At 40.4% G+C, this 20,458-nt stretch overlaps 1 protein-coding gene across 1 annotated transcript in view; it reads left to right on the forward strand.

Moving 5' to 3' along the window:
* Window positions 1-17,890, forward strand: part of NHS (NHS actin remodeling regulator) — a 327,678-nt gene extending 309,788 nt beyond the window's left edge. The window contains exons 4-9 of the mRNA XM_057495960.1: window positions 4,069-4,131; window positions 6,175-6,367; window positions 9,014-9,145; window positions 10,110-13,091; window positions 13,394-13,520; window positions 16,138-17,890. Coding sequence (XP_057351943.1) covers window positions 4,069-4,131; window positions 6,175-6,367; window positions 9,014-9,145; window positions 10,110-13,091; window positions 13,394-13,520; window positions 16,138-16,738 — 4,098 coding nt within the window. The 3' untranslated portion in view covers window positions 16,739-17,890. The remainder of the gene's footprint in view (window positions 1-4,068; window positions 4,132-6,174; window positions 6,368-9,013; window positions 9,146-10,109; window positions 13,092-13,393; window positions 13,521-16,137) is intronic.
* Window positions 17,891-20,458: the final 2,568 nt, after the last annotated feature.

Raw genomic sequence — 20,458 nt, forward strand, 5'->3', positions numbered from 1 at the left:
TGAAGGAATAAAACAGCAGCATTCTCACAGAAAGCAAGAATGCATGAACAGTTACCAAAGGGAAATGGATTGGGGAGGGTGGGTCAGAAGGGAGAGAGAAGGGAAATAAGGGGCATTACAATTATCACACATAACGTGGGAGGGGGGCGTGGGCAAGGCAGTATAGCACAGAGAAGACAAGTAGTGATTCTATAGCATCTTACTATGCTGATGGACAGTGACTGTAATGGGGTATGTGGTGGGGACTTGATAATGGGGGGAATCTAGTAACCACAGTGTTGTTCATGGGATTGTATATTAATGATACCAAAATAAATAAATAAATAAATGCTATGTGGTATCAGATCACTAACCAAAGCCAATTTTTCAAAACATTTCCTGCTGGAACACCTGGAACATTGTAATAGATGTCTTTTGGAAAGTTTTGAAGCAAAATAAGCTCCCATCAGCATACAAAATAAAACCAAAAAGAAAGTAAAATACAGATGGGTTATTTTTTTCTTTTGGCAGTAAGAGAAAGGTTGGGGAAAATTTTGAGATGTTTGGAGAAATGCTTGTTCATAACCACAAAAGCAAAGAAATGAACTTTCTCACATACACCCCCACAAGAAAGGTTGGGGTTTCGAAAATACTCTCATTATTCACCGAAGAAATTTCTTTGACTGGTTTTGAATATAATGTCTGTTATTTCTTGTCCTGAACACTGGTTGTAAGTATAACTCTAGCTTTTGTTGAAGCACTTTCATGGGAAGCTAGGCAAAGGATTTGAGGGTATAACTGATGGAGCCAAGAGACAGAAATGGGGTGAAAGCATCAACGAAGCATGTTTTGTCAGGGAAAAGATGGGCATGCCCAGCGACGGCTGATTCTAATGTAGTGCAACTTGGAGTCTAAGGCCTCTCAACATCAGTGATAGAAAGGCAAAAATGGAAGCCTGGAAAGGGAACAAGAAATTTTTCTTTGTATTTTTCTCTAACATTTTATTATGAAAAATTTGTACAGGGAGCATACGTATACCCATGGGGGAGATATTTTTTTTCATCTGATTTTGACCCTCATCAAAGAAATATGAATAAATGAATAAGTGGTCTAATAATCTTCCCATGCACTTATTCTGGGGAAGCAAAGGCTGTTCACTGCTACTTCTGCAGGGAGTGAGACTCCAAAAGCAGGAATCTCTATGGCTCTACTTCTATCATCTGTTGTATTGGATTCTCCTTGCTCATGCTGTCAAGTCTCCTCCTTGCCTTGTTATTTTTGACTTTGTGCTAGATGTTCTACTGAAAAATTATGTGTGGAAATAATTTTATGTTATTTCTTTAGAGATGATTTTGTTCGCTTATGCCAGGCACATGGGGGTGCCAGCCATATAACAAATATTTATTGAGTATTACTGAGGCAGTAGGAATACAATTATGAACAAGAAATTGTTCCTGCCTTTCCAAGTCTTACTCAGAATAAACAACAGTATTCATTTAAATAGAGCCTTTAAAGAATTATTTAGTTCATACAAATCTGATCGGCATGCAGCTTTTCCTAACCTTATCCATCTGCACCCATTAAGGATTGGCATGCTGGACCCTGCAGAGATGCCCTGAGGTAGCAGTTCTCTTGCAGTTTTATTTCTTAGATAATTTGGAAAAAAAGTTGTATGAACTGATTATTGCATTCACTATATAAAAATCTAATCAGAAATAATCAGAGTGATTTTACTTCCTTGGACCAAACACTCAGAAAAGAGGATGCTTTAACACACTACACTAAGGCAGTTACTAGTTCGTGGCAGAAATAAGACCATAGCCCCTTTGAATATTATAAACTTGAATACTCTAGATTAACAGGCAGAGGGAATTGAGTGCTTGTGTCTAGGTGGTGGAACCAAAAAACACAGCCCTTGCACACACAAGCTCAAGAGCACCAAGTTTCAGTTTTCACAAGCTGGAGTTCAGAGCTACAAGCAAAATAGTGAAGAGGCTGATTAGCTGAGAAGGAATCTTCTATGTAGTGTAACCCAGAGACCTTGACTTAATTATGGTGACCAAAATTGAAGGGTCTGAGCTCTTGCTCTGGACTTGCCATCCTTAGTCATTTCCGGGAGTTACCTCATGCTTGTTTAACAGGATGGGGGTGTTTCTCAGATGAAAAATTGAAACCACTCATCACTCACTCCTGGAAAAAATACCCAACAGGAGAGCTGATTTAGGAGATTCAAGACAAACTACCCAGATTAATATATTCATATTAATATCATTAATATGTTTTCTGTTCTGCAGTTTCCTGCTGTGTAATTTTTTGAAATACTTTCATGAGATGCCAGAGCCTGTGGCTTCTTGGAAATAGGTTCCTTTTCCATGTAGGCTTTGCTTTCAGGCTCTCTTTTTCCTACTCTGATGAGTTTTCTCTCTGTTTTGCACATCCCAGTGTGTTACTTGAGACCTACCCATCACTATCTGTAACTGATTCTTAAGAGGGAGCCAAGTTAGTCAAGCCATATACACCACATCTTGTCAAAATGATCGCTTTCAGTCAAGGAGCCATAGACCCTACAAAATCATTTGTCTTAAATAAGAGCTAGATCAAAGTTAACTGGGAGTAAGAAGATGGCATTTGCTTTGCTTAAAAATTAATGTGCAACCCTGTCAGTTAAAATTTAGGAAGTCAGACTAGAATTAGATCTTGAGTGTTCCTCCACCAAACTCATGTCTACCATAGGTTTAAAGAATAATGAGAACCAGTGTACGTCAATACTGAGCCTCCAGTGCAACCAAGTGTAGCTTGTGGTTTCCCCCATCTCCTTTCCCCCATGTACACTAAGATGGTAAGTACCCTTGGATTCTGGGGTGTCTGCTTCTTCCTGAGATCTTGAGCATGACCCTTACTTGATTTGGGTTTCCCAACACTGTTAAAACACAAAGAGCTTGTATCATTCAAGTGCAGAAATAATTTGTTGAGCTCTTACAGTAAGCAGGCATTTTGCTGGCATCATGGAAGACTGAAAGGAATATTAAATATGGGTTCTGACCCCCAGGAATTCATAATCTAACATCTGAAAAAAAAACTTCCAGACATAACTCATGTTCCATTAAAGCAATGGTATATGGAAAGTGCTGTGATAGAGGCCTAACTGAATCCAAAGCTGACATGGTTTAGAGCTTCAAAGAGTTTCAGTGTCCTTCTCAGTAGATCTTGAAAAGGGAATTATCACTAGCAGATTATTCTCCAAACAGGACAGGCTACATAATTTGTGGGGCCCAGGGCAAAATGAAAATCCTTACTCAAAAACGAAGGATTTCAAGACAGTGACAGCATTAAACCAAGCGTGGCGTCCTTCTGAGTGTGGGGCAGTGTGACCTCATAGGTCATGTGCCCAGGATACAGGCCTTGTCTTCAAATATAGCCTATGAATATGAGGAAGAGGCAACTTTTGAGCAGTCCAGAGGAGGAAATTACACAAAAATTTTCCATGAAGTAGTTCACAAAAAATAAACTCACTATAAGGAAAGACAATAATTCAGTCTTTCCCAAATTAGCAAATGGGATTGGGATCTAAGAGATAGAAAGTTAGCAGTTTGCGAGGACAATTTCACAGCTACAAGGGAGGGATAATAGTATTAGCAACAGTAGTAGCAGCAGCTGACACAAACACAGAGAGCTTATTACATGCCAGGCTTCTTCCATTAGGTGTATTTACTCATTTAGTCCTCAGCATAGCCCTGGAAGGTAGGTACTTCCTTCCAGGTAATGTTTCCCTATCTCACAGCTGAAGAAACTGAGCTTAGAGAGGTTGGGTGATTGCCCCTGGTAACACAGCAAATAAGTGGTAGAAAGAGAATTTGAACACCAACAGTGTGGCTCCAGCATCTGTGCCCTTAACCACCATTTATGCTACCTCTCATAAAGCAAAGGCGAATTCAGAAGGAAAACAGGAAGGGAGGAAGGGAGGGAAGAAGGAAGGGCGTTATCCCTGTATATTCGTTCATTAGTATCATAGATTTGGCATAACCAGGGTACACTGTGTGTTCTGTGCATGTTTTTAATGTTTTCTTTTTTTGCATTTCATTTTCATAGTTTAACAGCACCCGTTCGCCCTCCCCCACTGAGTGTTGCCACATGGCCCCATGGAGTAGAAAGGTACTGGTTCTGAGAACATTCTCTCACAGCCCTATCCCACTCTCTCCTGACACTGTCACTTGCTTCTCTCTTTTAAATTTATGTCAAACTCTGTTGTTTCTAACCAACTACCGGCATTCTTTTAAATCAGTTTAAAGAGTGCTATGTTCCTGACTTGAATTAAATAAAATATAATTTAGACAGGCCACTGGCTTTTTTTTTTCCATTTCCTTGTCCCCCTAAATTGCAATTAAGGCTTTGTTCAAGTTGGGCATCACCTAATGCCACTCCTCGACTTAGTAGTTCAGAGGAAAGAAATTCCAACTTGCCCTATACTTATTGGAACTGTAAAGGCTCAGCTTCTCAAATCAAAAGAGAGACCAGGATAAAAGGATTCTCTGGCAGCCAATTGTCCCTGTCACCATTAAATAAAAAGTGGTTTTGGCTGCTAGTCAGAGCCTGTAGACTGGTCACTATTCGTTCTTTGTTTCCCAGTCCATTGTTAGTCAAGGAAGGACTCGCCTACAAAATGTGGCCTTCGGTGGTATGGGTTTCTCTCCAGCTCTTGCTCTCTCTCCCTCTCTTTCTGTTTCTCCTTTTGCATGCACCAAACTTTTTTTCTTTTTGGAAGTTACCTAGGAAACAAAGTCTTTTGTGCTCCAACTTTATGTGAGCTATTCACTTTGCTGGGAATCTGCACAAAAGCTGAAGAAAGAAGGTTGCAATGTTTTATTAAAACGTTCGTGGTGAACACATTTTTCTCAAGGGGGGGAACCATAACCTGTTGGGTGTGTTGGGGGGCCTTACAGGTACCTTTGACAAGGTAACCAAATGCTGCGGCTTAGTGTAAACAAGTGTCTCTGGAATCTTCTCTTCAAGGGGACTTGAGAACAGTTCATTTCACAATATGTAAAATCTGCTGAATCAACAGGCCACGACACTTCCAAATGTGAGGTTGAGAAGTTTTTTTAATGATCCTGATTTGGGGATGCAATATTATTAAAAACTAACTGGAATTAGAGGAAAAAATATTTATTTTATACAAACACTCACCCTCCTCCAAATGGTGGGAAGAAGGAAAACTAAGTTCAGTGGTGAAAAGTGGGTCTTTTAATAATCTGCATTAGATACCCAACCCTGATGCCAAATCAGAACTGGGATGGAGCCTTTTCAGTAATCTGGGCTAGGAGCCCAACCCTGAAATAAAAATTAGACAATATTAACATCTATCAAGGGTTGATGGAGAATTTTCAAGTGTCGTATAGAAGTCATGGCCTCTAATTACACAGCTGGAAGAAAAGTTTCATACTGCAAAGCTGAAAGAAAATAAACTAAGGCTGTTACCCTCTTCTGAATTTGGAAAAAAAAAAAACTTGAATCTTCCCCCCCAATCGCAGCTTTTGTATTTTCCTCTATAGTTAGGAGAGGGGGGAGGAGGGATAGTAGTGTTCACTTTTGCTTTTCCATGTGCATACAATGTTGATGAAACTGCATTTTTTAGAATGTTACTCACAAATGCCATAGTCCTGCAGTAAAATTAATTCCTTGTGTTTTAATCCAGCCTCTCAGATTGCGTTGGCTGGTCCTTCAGGTGATGTGTTCTGGAATGTCTCCTGATTCCAGGTTTTCTGGCACATTTTCCAGACCTTTCCATAGGCACCTAAATCATCTTCTCCCTTTGATGCTAGTCACTAGAGTTCTCAAGACTTTCAGTAGGACTCGATGGCAAGATGGATATCCAGAAAGTGGATCTACTTCTCACTGGATTAGAGGCTCACATTTTTCTTCAGTTTGAAGTTTGGGGATTTCAGGCTACCTTGTCTCTCCTCTTAATTCCATTTGACCTGAAAAGCATGTCTATTTAGCCCATTTTTTTCCTTTTGTGTCACTTGACTATTAAAATTATAGCTTTCAATTCGTTGTGCTTACTAACGATTTCTAGCAATTCTTCCTTTGACCTAAAAGCTTATTTCTGACCATATTTTTCTTAACTAATCTCTGGAAGTCCTATATGTGTGCTTATGTATAAACCAATGGCTGAGTCTGAATGTACTTCATTTGCAGTCCCATCCCCCGGAGGATGAAGAAACAGATGTCATGTTAGGACAGAGGCCAAAAAACCCAGTACACAATATCCCCTCAACACTGGACAAGCAGACCAACTGGAGCAAAGCACTACCTCTCCCGACCCCGGAGGAGAAGATGAAACGAGATGCCCAAGTGATTTCTTCTTGTGTTATTCCCATCAATGTCACTGGTATCGTTCTGTTCTTTTCTTAAGGGCACTTGGTCAGAATATTGTCTGTTAAAGATGTTCAAAGCCTGTGCTGCCGGGCATACCAGTTAAGAATACTGCTTTGCAAACAAGAAATACCTTTTTCATCAGAATACAACCTAGAAGATGTTCAGTATGCCTTTGTCAGGTTTTGAACATCAATTTGCTTATGTTCTGCTGGGCCACTTGTTATGTAAATGATGGACAGTTTCCTTTTGAAAAAAGTCACCAAATAGCTCTTTGGCCATAGCTGACTGAAATAATGGAGAAAGCAGCAGCGATTAATCATATGATAATCATGCATGGCACTGCAAGAAAGAAACGAGCAAACCCCAGGTTTCTAAACTGCAAGTAGTGATCCTGTAGACCAACTATAAAATCTATTGGCATGCTTCTGTGGGTGAAGGTAGGCTTATTTCAAAGGTCGTTTAGACTTCTGCACTGATTTCAGGGATTTGTGACCTAGAAATGCAAGGATTCGTGTACGAAGGCTGAATTCTACTCTAACCTCGACAAGCCTGTCTCCTGTTCACTCTCTGCGCCCCTCCTCCTATGTGTTGACAGTTTGGATATTAGTCTAGGTTGAATGCTAGCCTGTTTGGACTTATCTTGAAAAGTTTATTGGCAACAACTGTAAATTCCAGAATTGGATCTGGTAATCTTAGTTGTAGGCAAAATGTTATAGACTTTCTAAAATAGAAATTAAGGGGTCTGCCCATTGGGCTTCCTTTAAACATTTCTAATAGTTTATTTCACCTTATTTGTATATTGAAAATTTCAAAATGGCCATATTAAGACTGGTTTTGGTACCATGTGACTAAAGATTACATGTCACTCCATATGCATTTTGGACATGGCTGTTATTAACCCCACTCAGATCTCTCTGATGTAAAGGAGGGAGCAAATGATGGCCAGGTATCTGGGATAGATATTATTTTCTTCCTGAAAATAAAGGAGTTCTAGTTGATTGGCTGGTTGTGAGCTGAGAGTTAATATTCTTGATGACCTGTTCAACTGGTAAGATGACTCATTCTAAGGATGTGTACTTTATCTGATTTCTGTAATCTAAATGGGATGGGTTAGGGGAGATCAGCTGCCAAAATGTCTCATTTTGGCATCCTCTTTAACTTTCTGTTCTGACAACATCCAATTGTTAGCAGCACCTGCTTTCTTCATGGCACTGTAAGTAAAATCTGTTTTCGAATTTAGTTCTTTGATTATGGTTCTTGTGGTTCAGGAAGTGGGAAGATCTTTCCTTATGCTTTATTTCAGGAACTCTCAGACTAAAGCCTAGATTATGGGTTGATTTCAAGAGCTTTAATGAGAAAGTTGTTAATTATGTCCATATAACACAGTGTGTGTCTGTAGGCCATATGTTCTATAATTATTTTGAGTCAAATGGAGGATTTTAATTTTTGGTTGCACGTAAGAAAGGAAAATCCCATTAGTATGAATTCTCTAATAATACTGTAATTATTCATCACGTGACATACAGATTTTTTAAAGTGAGGTCGAGAAACTGTTGTCACTGTGATGCTAAACAGAACTCAAACTGCTTCATTATATAGCTGAACCAAGGTTTAACATGGTATCCTGCCCTCTGCTTAACAGGCAGAAGAAATGATGAAGCAACCAGATTCCCAAGCACTTTTGGCATTATGGCTTTCTGAGGCAAAGCCCACTCTGAAAAACCCGTGGTGCATGCCTGCGCCAGACAGGAGTTTGAGTTCCTTACCTCCTCCCTCAGCATTCGAGTTTGGTTAGGACTGCATGTAGTGTGTCAATAATGCGATTATGGAGAGAGAAACCAACAAGCATCACGGTTGCCGCTGGTATTTACAAAAGCAAACAGACATGTTGTAAAGACTGGGAATTCCAACTTTATTTGCAGTTGGTACAGAAGGTAGAGCCACTTAACTGCAGAACTGGAGACTGCCTTCTGCTTTTATTTTATATTGGTAAGACACCCATGCAAAGCCAAAAGGTGACCAGTTTAGTCGGTAGAAGAAAGAAAGTAGACAGAGTTGATTTAAAAACAAATTTCTAGCTGTTGTTCCCTCACAGCAAGTGTGTGTGTGTGTGCGTGTGTGTGTGTGTGTGTGTGTGTGTGTGTGTGTGTGTGTGTGCGCAGGGTTTGGGTACAGTGGGTAGAGGGAAAAAAACCTCACAAAGATGGCTTTTAATGAAGAAATGGGTCAGGATATGTTAGCTGAACTGATTCAGGTTAAAATCTTGGCTATGGATCTACTATGCAAAGATACCAGCTTCAGAGGGCCCCAAAGAAGACCAGTAAATAGTAGTGACTAAAGGTTTTAAGTCCTAAAGGAACCATTTCTATGTGAGAGTGAGTCTTTGATGTTATTTTCCTCTCCTCTTCCTTTTGATTTTCCTTCTTTGCGAGTTACTTTTGGCAGTGTGGGCTGCTGAGGAGAACTGCATTTAGAAGGAAAGCTTAATGTACTGCAGCATAATTTAAATAAGAGCTGAATAAGGGCTCCCTTATATTTGTTCACAGTCTTAGTCCAACCTCTTCCTTTACCTCCAGTCAATAAATATCACTGTGTTCCAAGCAAATGAAAATTTGTTTGCCATTTCTAAAGGCTAATGAGACCTATTTGTGGATTGCAGGAGTCGGTTTTGACAGAGAGGCTAGTATACGCTGCTCTCTTGTTCATTCACAATCCGTACTACAGCGGAGGCGAAAACTGAGGAGGAGGAAAACCATCTCGGGTATCCCCAGGAGAGTCCAGCAGGAAATAGGTGCAGTATAAAACTACTAATGGTTAACATTCCTATCAGGTGCTAATTATAAGAACATGAAATGGAAGCTGGCCTTTAACCAGCTTCCTTAAAAATAGTCAATGTTGTTAACTTGTAGAGGTTTTTGAAATGGTATATACTTGTTTTGTGTTCAGCAAGCCAGGTAGTTTTACTTTTTAAATTTCTGTTCTTGACACTGAAGCTTTGGCCTTATGGATTTAGGCATATATGTTCAGATTTCATGGCTGAAATATAGTATTTTGGTAAACTCTGAAAGTTTTATTAAGGTGAAAATTGTGAATAAACAGTAACAAGATGCAATGAGTTTTAGAAAAGCATACTTTTATTTCAAAAGTATGCTTTTCTATAAAAAATACATTTTATGGCATTAATTATTTAGAAAGGTACATTTCAAGCATACTCAATGAAATATTGAAGATTGATAATGTTACCCTTCATGACATTTTTCTGTTTATTCTGTTTAATGTGTTTAGCATATCTCTTCCTATGTTTTTTTAAAACGTTATTATGGTAGCATCTCTTATAAGTAAGATTTTTATTTCTTATAATGAATCCTATGATTTTTATGTTGTTAGCTTTACATTTCAAAATAAAAATGAATACTGGCCAAGAAAATAGAATGTACTTTAGATAAAAAAAATAGTAGTTGCTTACTAGGGCAAAGTAATTTGATAGTGAAGAGAGAGAATTCACAAAAGATCTAAAAGCAATCTTCTCTTAGTACATATACATACATATAGTGTGTGTGTGTGTAGAGAGAGAGAGAGGGGCAGAGGGACAGAGATTCTCCAAGCATTTTGACTTTCTGCTAATTCTATATGCTGATTTTTTTCTGTAAGATAAAGCTCTAAAATGACAGCCCCCAGATTTGTGAACATCTCTCAGAAGGTCTGTTAGTCTGATGATGTCTAAAATTTCTCATTGTGTTTTCCATGTATGCCAGATTCTGATGAATCCCCTGTGGCCAGAGAAAGGAATGTGATTGTGCACACAAATCCAGACCCTTCCAACACTGTCAACAGGAGGTCTGGAACCAGGGATTCAGAGTGCCAAACTGAGGACATTCTGATTGCTGCTCCATCCAGAAGAAGAATCAGAGCTCAAAGGGGTCAAAGCATTGCAGCTTCCCTTTCTCATTCCGCTGGCAATATTTCTGCATTGGCAGACAAAAGCGACACCATGTTTACTACTGCAGTGAGCAGCCGCACAAGATCTCGGAGCCTTCCCCGGGAGGGCAATAGAGGTGGAGATGCTGAGCCCAAAGTTGGTGCTAAGCCCTCAGCATATGAAGAGGGGGAGCCTTGTGTGGATGACCAAGACAGAACCCCTAATGAGTGCAGCGAGGTCCCCAGCAGCCCAGGTGCACAGGAACACCAGCCTGCCTTGGGCCTGGCCTGTGCTCAACATCTTCACAGCCCCCAGCACAAGTTAAATGAGAGGGGGAGGTCACGTCTGTCCCGAATGGCAGCCGACTCTGGCAGCTGTGACATCTCCTCTAACTCAGACACCTTTGGGAGCCCCATCCACTCCATCTCCACAGCTGGCGTTCTCCTCAGCAGCCACATGGACCAGAAAGACGACCACCAGTCTTCCAGTGGCAACTGGAGTGGCAGTAGCTCTACGTGCCCCTCCCAAACCTCAGAGACAATCCCTCCTGCCGCTTCTCCTCCCCTCACTGGCTCTTCACACTGTGACTCCGAGCTGTCACTAAACACGGCCCCTCATGCTAATGAGGAGGCCAGTGCCTTTGTGACAGAGCAGTACAGTGACCCACTGGATAAACTGAGAGGCCACCGGGCAAACTCCTTTACCTCCACCGTGGCAGACCTGCTGGATGACCCCAACAACAGCAACACCAGTGACAGTGAGTGGAATTACCTACACCACCATCATGACGCCTCCTGCCGCAATGATTTCAGTCCTGAGCACCCCAAGGCAGACAGCCTGGGGTGTGCAAGCTTCACAAGCATGGCCACTTATGACAGCTTTCTGGAAAAGTCTCCATCGGACAAAGCAGACACGAGCTCTCACTTTTCAGTGGACACAGAAGGATACTATACCTCCATGCACTTTGACTGTGGGCTCAAAGGAAGTAAGAGTTATGTCTGTCACTATGCAGCCCTGGGCGCAGAGAATGGCCAGGGTGTTGAGGTTCCTCCTACCCTTCCGGACCATGCCTGGCAGGACTACTTAGACCATAGGAGGCAGGGGAGACCAAGCATCTCTTTCAGGAAACCAAAGGCAAAGCCGACCCCACCTAAACGAAGCTCATCGTTGAGGAAGTCCGATGGAAATGCAGACACTTCTGAGAAGAAAGAACCAAAGACAAGCAGTGGCCAGCTCCTGCCTCATGGTGCCAGAGAAATGAAGCTGCCTCTTGATTTCTCCAATGCACCTTCTCGAATGGAAAATTCTAATCTTCCCACTAAGCAGGAGCCTTCTTGGATGGACCAGAGTGAACATGGAATTAAGGAACCTCAGTTAGATGCTCCAGATATTCCACCATTCAAAGATGAAGGTGCTGAATCAACTCACTATGCAGACCTCTGGCTTCTAAATGACTTGAAAACAAATGATCCTTACAGATCTTTATCTAATTCAAGCACTGCTACGGGTACCACAGTTATTGAATGCATCAAATCTCCAGAGAGCTCTGAATCCCAAACTTCCCAGTCAGAATCGAGAGCCACTACCCCATCCCTTCCTTCTGTTGACAATGAGTTTAAACTGGCTTCACCAGAAAAGCTGGCTGGCTTGGCATCTCCATCAAGTGGCTACTCAAGCCAGTCTGAAACACCAACATCATCTTTCCCTACAGCTTTCTTTGCTGGTCCACTGTCTCCTGGAGGTAGCAAAAGAAAACCGAAAGTCCCAGAAAGGAAATCCTCACTCCAGCAACCCTCTTTAAAAGATGGAGCTTTATCACTGAGTAAAGATCTTGAACTTCCAATTATACCTCCTACCCATGTTGATCTAAGTGCTCTTCATAATGTCTTGAATAAACCATTCCACCACCGTCACCCACTGCATGTTATTAGTCATAATAAGCAGAACACAGTAGGAGAAACACTGAGGTTGAATCCTGCATCATCCCTTGCAATTACACCGACAGTCCTGAAATCTGTTAACCTTAGGTCATTCAGCAAGTCTGAAGAGGTTAAGCAAAAAGAAGGGAACAGTAAGGATCTGCCCTACTTAGAGGAAAGCACTCTCACAATGGCTGCCCTGTCCCCAGGTAAGATTAGGCCACGAGTGGCTAAGAAATCACTGTCACGTCAGTACTCCACTGAAGACACCATACTGTCCTTTTTAGATTCCTCTGCTGTTGAGATGGGACCAGATAAACTGCAGTTAGAAAAATACCGTACTTTTGTTGTGAAGAATCATTGTGATCCAGAAACAGTAAGCTCAGCTGGTAGCAATCTTCTAGAGTCAAGTGTCACAGAGGACCAAATAGCTATGGAGAGCGAGCCTATTCCAGAAAACACAGCAAGTAAGAATTGGGACTTTCCCACAGAAGGATCTCAGAGGGTATCTGCTGCCCGCCCAAATGATTTGAATGGTAACATACTTCAGTATGGAGCTGGCCCAGAGGGATCCCTCACACAGGCACAGAAGGCATCCCCTGGGGATCGGGAGGAAGTGGCACACCCAGAGTCAGTAGATGGGCTGGCATCTCAGTCACACTCACCAGCTAGAGCCACAGACATAAGCAGTCAACCTAAGCATCAACCAGGAATGAGCCGCCACTATGACAAAGTGCCTGGGAACATCAGCTACGAAGCAGAGATATCAGCTGTAAATTCATGCCCTGGAAAATGTTCTGACCAGGAAAATATTGCTTCAGGTATTTCAGCCAAAAGTGCCTCTGATAACAGCGGAGCAGAGGAGACCCAAGGAAGTATGGACGAGGTTTCACTGAAAGGTCAGTTGTTGATACCCTTGGCACAACGGAAAGGTGTCTCCTGGCATTTCCTGAAGTTTCTCTTTCTCACATTCCCCTAACACAGTACAGTCCCAGGTGTTAGTTCCCCTCCACCATTGCTTTTCATTTACTCAAACAAGTGAGATGAAGCTTTTGTTATTGAGGGTCTAAGCTGGGACAGATCTCTCTCTCACTTTACAAATGCAGTAAGAGTACTGTTGTTGATTTGTCCCCCGAGTCAGTGAAGCACAGCAGTGTGCCAGGTAACTTGCCCCTAAAGATGCTTTTGTTCTTAATTTAAGAATCGTCACCGAGTGATGACTCTGTGATTTCACCACTTAGTGAAGAGTCTCAGACTGAAGGGGAAGGTGTGTTCGTGTCTCCAAACAAACCTCGAACAACTGAGGATTTATTTGCAGTCATTCACAGGTGAGGCAACAATCCCCAAGCTTCTTTTTCTCTTTTGTAACAGGGCTTCTCATCGAATGCAAATAAGGGAAAGCCTGCTGAATTTGTGATACATTCAGCAAAAAAACAAAGCAAGCAAAGGAAAAGTGTTTTTCTAAATCAAACTGAGGATTTATATTCAAATTGGGAAATATGGGAAATATATATATATATATATATATATATGGGAATATGGGAAATATATATATAATAAACATAAATAATATGCAATAAAAATAATAAAAAATATAAATTTATATAAATATGGGAAATAAATAGATAGATAGCTCTCAATTGAGAGACTTTCCTAAGAACTGCAAGGGAAGATGTTTTTTCCCTAGGAGAAACATTCTGGAACAAGTTTTGAAAACAATTTGTGGCTAAGTAACCTAGAGTGAAAGCTCAAACTCTAATATAACCTCTGACTGAAATAATTTTTTAAACCTAAAAAAAATATGCTCAAAACTGTAATCTTACACTAGCAGAGATAAGTGTAAGTTGATTTGCTGAACAGTCAGAGCCCCAAGTTTGAGACAAGACAGTGTATAAACCAGCCCATATCCTAGCTCAGAACTAATCACTGTTCCATTTCTTCCTCTCTTCGCAAAACTTCAATTTCTTTAATAACACTGGCTTCCTCTAAAATTAATGCCCCATATCCCAAGAATAAGAGCTGTCCTCTGGACTGCTACTCCAGGACAGTGTGGTGCTCATGCTGCACATACGTTCTCTCATCTGCCCCCGTGTCCTTGTGATCAAGGCCCATATTGGCAAGAATACTCCCTACAACCTGTGACCAAAGAACAGAGCAGGAATTAGCCCTTGGAAACTAAACCCATTATCAGGCTGGGCCATCCAATCATGCTGCGCCTACTTCTTTCCCAACCATGACTGCCTTCTTCCACTAGGCCTCAGTGACCTAGATGGGACTTCCAAGGGACAAAACTTGGGGACTGTCTTTTCTACCTCATGAAGTTACACTTTTTGAAGCAAGTTCTTTGCCGGCAGTTTACCACTGTTTTTCCCGGGATTCTACTTTAGAAGGGAACTTGCGCTTTCTGTTGATCTGGTTCTCTCATAAAGAACCACTGCTTTTCAACAACTTTTGTTAAAGGAGCCAATTGGAAACACCTTCTGGGTATATATACCTTAGCAGGCATGCTTCTCTACTCACAGAGTGAAGAATCATCTTTCTTTGCCCCATGTGTAATTTAAGCTCCTCACCCCACTTTATCCTCAATCTCAGGACTAGTTGCTAAAGTGCTATGTAAGTTAAAGAGCCAGGGTCTTACCCCAAAGAACCAAATGCTAGTGTCTGGAATGGTGGGCAGAGCATAAGTAGTGGAGTCAGAAAGACCTGGAACTGAATGCCAATGCTGCCACGTCCTATCAAGTCTTAAGTCAGTTAACACATCTGTACCTATTCCCTTACTGTAAATGGAGAGATGTATGGCTCACATATTCAATACTGATGATAAAATAACATTGTAGTGTCTGGAATAAAATAGATGCTAAAAGCAAATGTTAGTTTGAAACACCTATCCTACTGGAGTCCCAGACACTGGCACCTGCAAGGGAACAACCATGAAGGTTTCAGGGACCCAAAATCAGGCTGGCGTCCAGTTGCAAAGCTGACATTTTCTCTACCCTATTGATTTTTAGGTTGGTGAGAGAGCATGTTGCCAATACTTACCAGTGAATGAGTCCTGCTGAAGAGTCACTGGATTTATTATGCCTGTTTACTCATCAAAAGAAACAATATGATGATAGGTGCCTAGGTTTGATAGACTGGCATTTGTGCAGGCTTTCTGTATTTATGTGTGTATAGCAGCATGACAAGAATGATTTTGTTTCTGGAGCACTTACAGTGTATGGAGCTTCAAGAGCTCCAGAGGTGGGCTAGGTTTTCAGCTCCTCACAGAAAGTTGGCTTTACTGATTAATACACTGTTGATGCTCCTAGGCAGCTACAGAAAATGCTATTCGCAGATTGTAGATCCAAAAAGGGATTGATTTATTCGAAGTCATGTAAGAAATTTTTTCATATGGAGGAATTTAAAAAGTAGCCAGAATAGTATAATGTGTCTCCCCCAAAACACACCCACATCCATCACCCAAGCCATCAACCAAGGGCTGATCCTGCCCCATCCATAGTTCCATCGACTTTGTTCTTCTGGTATTCATTGGAAGCCAATCCCAAACATCGGGGTATTTTCTCTGTATTACAGAGACAGATTAAATAAGAGAAAGTTGTAGTCCTTCACTGTGTACAGTGTCACCGGTAGTCAGACAGCAGTATTTTCTTTTACTTACATAAAACATCCCAACAAGTCCTCTTCTAGAACCTCTAGCCTCCACATTGGGCATTATTTGAAATGGTCATTTTCAGAACCTAATCTATGTCTGCTGGCTATTGGGGAATTTCCCTCAGGCTGTGGCTACAAGAGCAAGAAATGCCCCCAGTCCTCAGCCCATAAGCCTACTGTGTCCCATTGGATAGGGGGTGCCAAAATGCCCCTGAAGGAGACGTGCCAATGTGACTTAACACTGTTCATTTCATAAACATGTATGTGGACTGAGATTCATCCTTTTCTTAAAAGGTCCAAGAGGAAAGTGCTTGGAAGAAAAGATTCTGGGGACATGTCTGCCCGAAGCAAATCAAGGGCTTCCCTTGGCAGTGGCAGTGCGGGTTCTGTCTCTTCCCCAAACAGCAGCATCAACACCCCAAACAGCCAGAGGTCTCCCGGCCTCATCTACCGAAGTGCCAAAAAGTCCAACACATCGAATGAAGAGTTTAAGCTGTTACTCCTCAAGAAAGGCAGTCGCTCAGATTCCAGTTACCGCATGTCTGCCACTGAGATCCTGAGGAGTCCCATCCTGCCCAAACCACCTGGGGAGCTCACCATTGAGGCTCCCCAGAGCTCCCATGACACCAATCAGGGGGCCCCTGGGGCCGAGGTGTTGTCACCACTTTCTCCGTGCTCTCCACGTGTTAATGCAGAAGGGATTTCCTCAAAGAACTTTGCCACCTCAGCATCAGCAAGGGTGGGCCGTTCCCGGGCCCCCCCTGTGGCCAGCAGCAGCCGCTACAGTGTCCGCTGCAGGCTGTACAATGCACCCATGCAGGCCATCTCTGAGGGCGAGACAGAAAACTCTGACGGAAGCCCACATGACGACCGATCCTCCCAGAGCTCAACATAGGTGGCCGTGCCAGGCTGTCAGAGGCCAAAACCCTTAGTCATTGGAGGATGGAGGAACAGAACTGAGGGCTTGGGAGAAGTCGGCACATCATGGGGTGCCATGATGTGATGGGGTACCATCACTGTTTGCCAATGGATTCCTAAACATTTGCTGGGGAAACAGGAGGCAGTTTGGCCTTTCTGGATTCTTTTCCATGTTTTTAAGTAGCTGCACTGTCTTTCATAATTTTCTTTCACTCAGTTTGATTTACCTAATCTCATTCCTTTTGATAATATAAAATTCAAAAATGTCTGCTTTTCATGAAAACTAGCAAAAATTTTTCTCGGAGCTGCCTATTCAGAAAACAAAGCCCTCACTGTCATAATTCTTAAGAAGATGAAATTACTCTGGAGGTTTGGTATTTTTTTACAGTATAATGAACTAAAGCAAAATTTAGAAGAAAGAACTACACACATGTAAATACCATATTTTTGATAAAAATGTGTAAATAGATTTATCAATGACAAGTGGACATGTGGCCAATTATCTACCACACACCAACTGTTTATAGAACACAAAGTAACGTGTAATAATTGTATTCTGTGAATACCATTTTCATATAAAATACCGTATTTAAATGTCCACCAATATGATTTCTGAGTAATAAACCTCAAATACGAATTTTAAACTAGTGAAATAAAGGAAATCTTGAGGTCATATAGTGAAATATGATTAATTTAAAATAATGAATTCAGACCTATTTTTCTGACAAATTACAACACCCAACAAGTTAATAGTAACACATGGCTATGATTTGCCATGTGGTATCTTGGACAGAATGAAAAGCATGCTTTTGATTTTTTGTTTAAATCAATGAGAGGAATCATCAGTCTCAACTCACAGCCCTGAACAACAGCATTTGACAGTGTCCTTTAGACTCTAATTTTTTGAAGGATTGCTTTAAAGAGAATGAGTAGGGAAAACAGTAGTTAATTTTAGGTTATGTTTTATATTAGGCTACTGGGGACATAAGCAGTCATAATCTAATGACTATAATCTTTAAACTCAGACAGTTTAGCAATTAGCTCCAGGTTCTTTAAGGAAAATAAAACATAAGCATGCCACAGAGCTGTTGATTTATCAGTAAGTACCTGCAATGAGTTTTCAGTGAAGCTTTCTCTCTGTGCTGATGAAATTCATGCTACCTAAAAATTAACAGAAATGACACTGTGAACAATGTAGTTGGGAAATTGGTATGTGTATATGCATTATTTATATTCACTGTTAAACTGGGAATGGGGAACACCTTTGGTTCACAATGCTACATACAACTGAGTTTTTGTCTGATTTTACTATATCTATTTGATGGCAAAAGGGGAGGGCAGTGGGTGGGAAGGGATATGTCAGGCCAAGAGCTCTGATGAAATGAAGGCAGGGAAACAAGCTGAATTACTTGAAATTACTTGAATTTTCTTGTCTTAAAACTGAGAAAAAATGTAGTTACAAGTTGAAATCTGCAAATGGCTTTTACACCTCCGATTTTAACATGAACTGATACTAATGTTTGAAATGATATGTCAGAAATATAAGCAGCTATATACTAAGAATATGCTTTGAATGGGAGAACGTAGAAAGTAAAACAGAACTAAGAAGGGATATAGCCTATAAAACAATAGAATGTGATTGGAATGATAGAACATACCAGTGTTACCAAGAAATTGATAAGCGGCTGGCTTTAAGCTTATGCAAGTGGTATTTGGGAAAGTAGGATGTGTGAAAGCAGGTTTGTGGTTTTGGTTTAATTCCTCAATAGGAAGGAGAAAGCCTGATCTAAGAAGACGCTATCTTTCAATAGAAACATTTTCTAAGATGTTACAGATTGAGAATTAGATAATCTGATTGCTGTTGGGTTTTGTTTGGAAAGGGAAAAATAAGTGATTAGCTTCTTCTATTTGTTTTCACTATCAAATTGTGTTCCTTAATTTCTTGTCATCCTTGTATGTAAAAAGGGGTGCTGAGGGTGGAGGGGTAAAGGAGGGAGAATATGTGTGTGTGGGTGTGTGTGTGGGTGTGTGGGTGCTTGTGCTGGGATAGATAAGCTACCTGGTAAAGGGTACATTTGAACATTTACAAAGCATTATACTTCTTATTCAAAGAAAAGTTTTTGGAGGTTTGAAATAAAAGGACCATCATTTCTCATTGGAACCCATTAGTTAAGAAAACCAGCATGGTTTGATACCACGTGGAAACATGAATAACTTTTTCTCATGCTTTGAGAGGTACACTTGGCAAAATTTTAAAAGTAAAGTTTTTAGACAAATGTGATAATAAACAGTCATTTCCAGTCACAATAAGTGAGCTTTTGTAATTTTCATAAAAGCAGTTCGTTTGCAGTATGGCTTTTGTGTAGTTAGGGGTTTTTTAAGCATAAAGAAAGGTAGGTGGGCATTAAAAGTGATTCTAAATCTTGAATAGAAAATATGAATTGGCTTTAATAAATGTCACCTTTTTATTATTGACATCAATTTAAGTAATGGTACCATATATTTTTTAAAATACATATTGACTTGAATTGTGAGGCAATAAGATACCTTCTATATGTAATGATCACAGAACTAACCCTTATAATATAGTTTTACTTATTTTGTTTACTCTAAAAATCTATAGCAGAGTTTCTCTATTTTATATTTCATAGATTTTAAAAAACCCAAATAAGGATGGATTTTAAATTCACTGTGAAAGAATATTGAGTAACCAAACTGAGTTTGAAAAAGCAAGAAATTCCTTAGTAATCTGGAATATTCTACATGGCTTTGTTACATGTCATATAAGACCAAGATTTAGAGGACTGTGTTCAACATCACTGCCGTCTTAAAGCAGGGTACACACATTAGGTATTGCGAAGAACAGCAATCCAAACTTTTCTTCTGTTGTTTGCACTGATGCTATTTTTTTGTTCTTTTGTGTTTCTATAACATGTCTATGTTGTGTGGGGGAAATTTTTTTTCCTTACCTTTAAAATTTTTTTTTTTTGGCTAAGTAGAGGACATGGACTAGTTGTAGCAAACACATTGTTTGCTCTTGCCAAAGGTCAGTGAGTGAGTGCATTTGCTGCAGTGATAGCAGACTTAGAGAACTAGATCATGACAAAGTTTTAAAACTACAAAGAAGGTTACCGTATAACTATTTTGGTACTAGAACCAGTTCATGCTGGCCAAAAAGACAATGGTTTATGGACTTGCATCCATTTTGTATTTTTGTAATATTTGTAAATATGAACTTTTTAAATTGTTGCAGAAATGGTTTCTTTTGTAAGATGTTTTCAACGTTTACATTCAATTCAAGCCTTTGTATATTTTAGAGCTGTGCAACACTTTGTCTTGTATTTATTTTTAGTAAAAATGGTGACAGTTTCATTGTGAACCCCTCTTCAAAAAATGTACCTGAAAAGTTTGATTACCTAGAAAGTGTGTATAGAAACTGCAAATAAACGTGACTGCAATTAAACAACCGGTTTCTGTCTACATTGTTAAATTCTTGCATTCTTCAAGTTTCACAAGCAGCAAGTGATTTATAGGGACCTGGACATCAAGGAAGGGAACTGCTATGCAAAGTATGAACAAAATAATAAATACTGTTTCTGTCATGGGCTTTAATCTAGCTTTGTATTTGAGAAGAGAAAATGCATTTCCAACGTCCAGTATACATTCCTTTTTGCTCCTCTCTGGACCAGGAAAAGAT

The sequence above is a fragment of the Manis pentadactyla genome, chromosome X, assembly GCF_030020395.1.
Source record: "Manis pentadactyla isolate mManPen7 chromosome X, mManPen7.hap1, whole genome shotgun sequence".
In the NCBI taxonomy this organism is placed as follows: Eukaryota; Metazoa; Chordata; class Mammalia; order Pholidota; family Manidae; genus Manis; species Manis pentadactyla.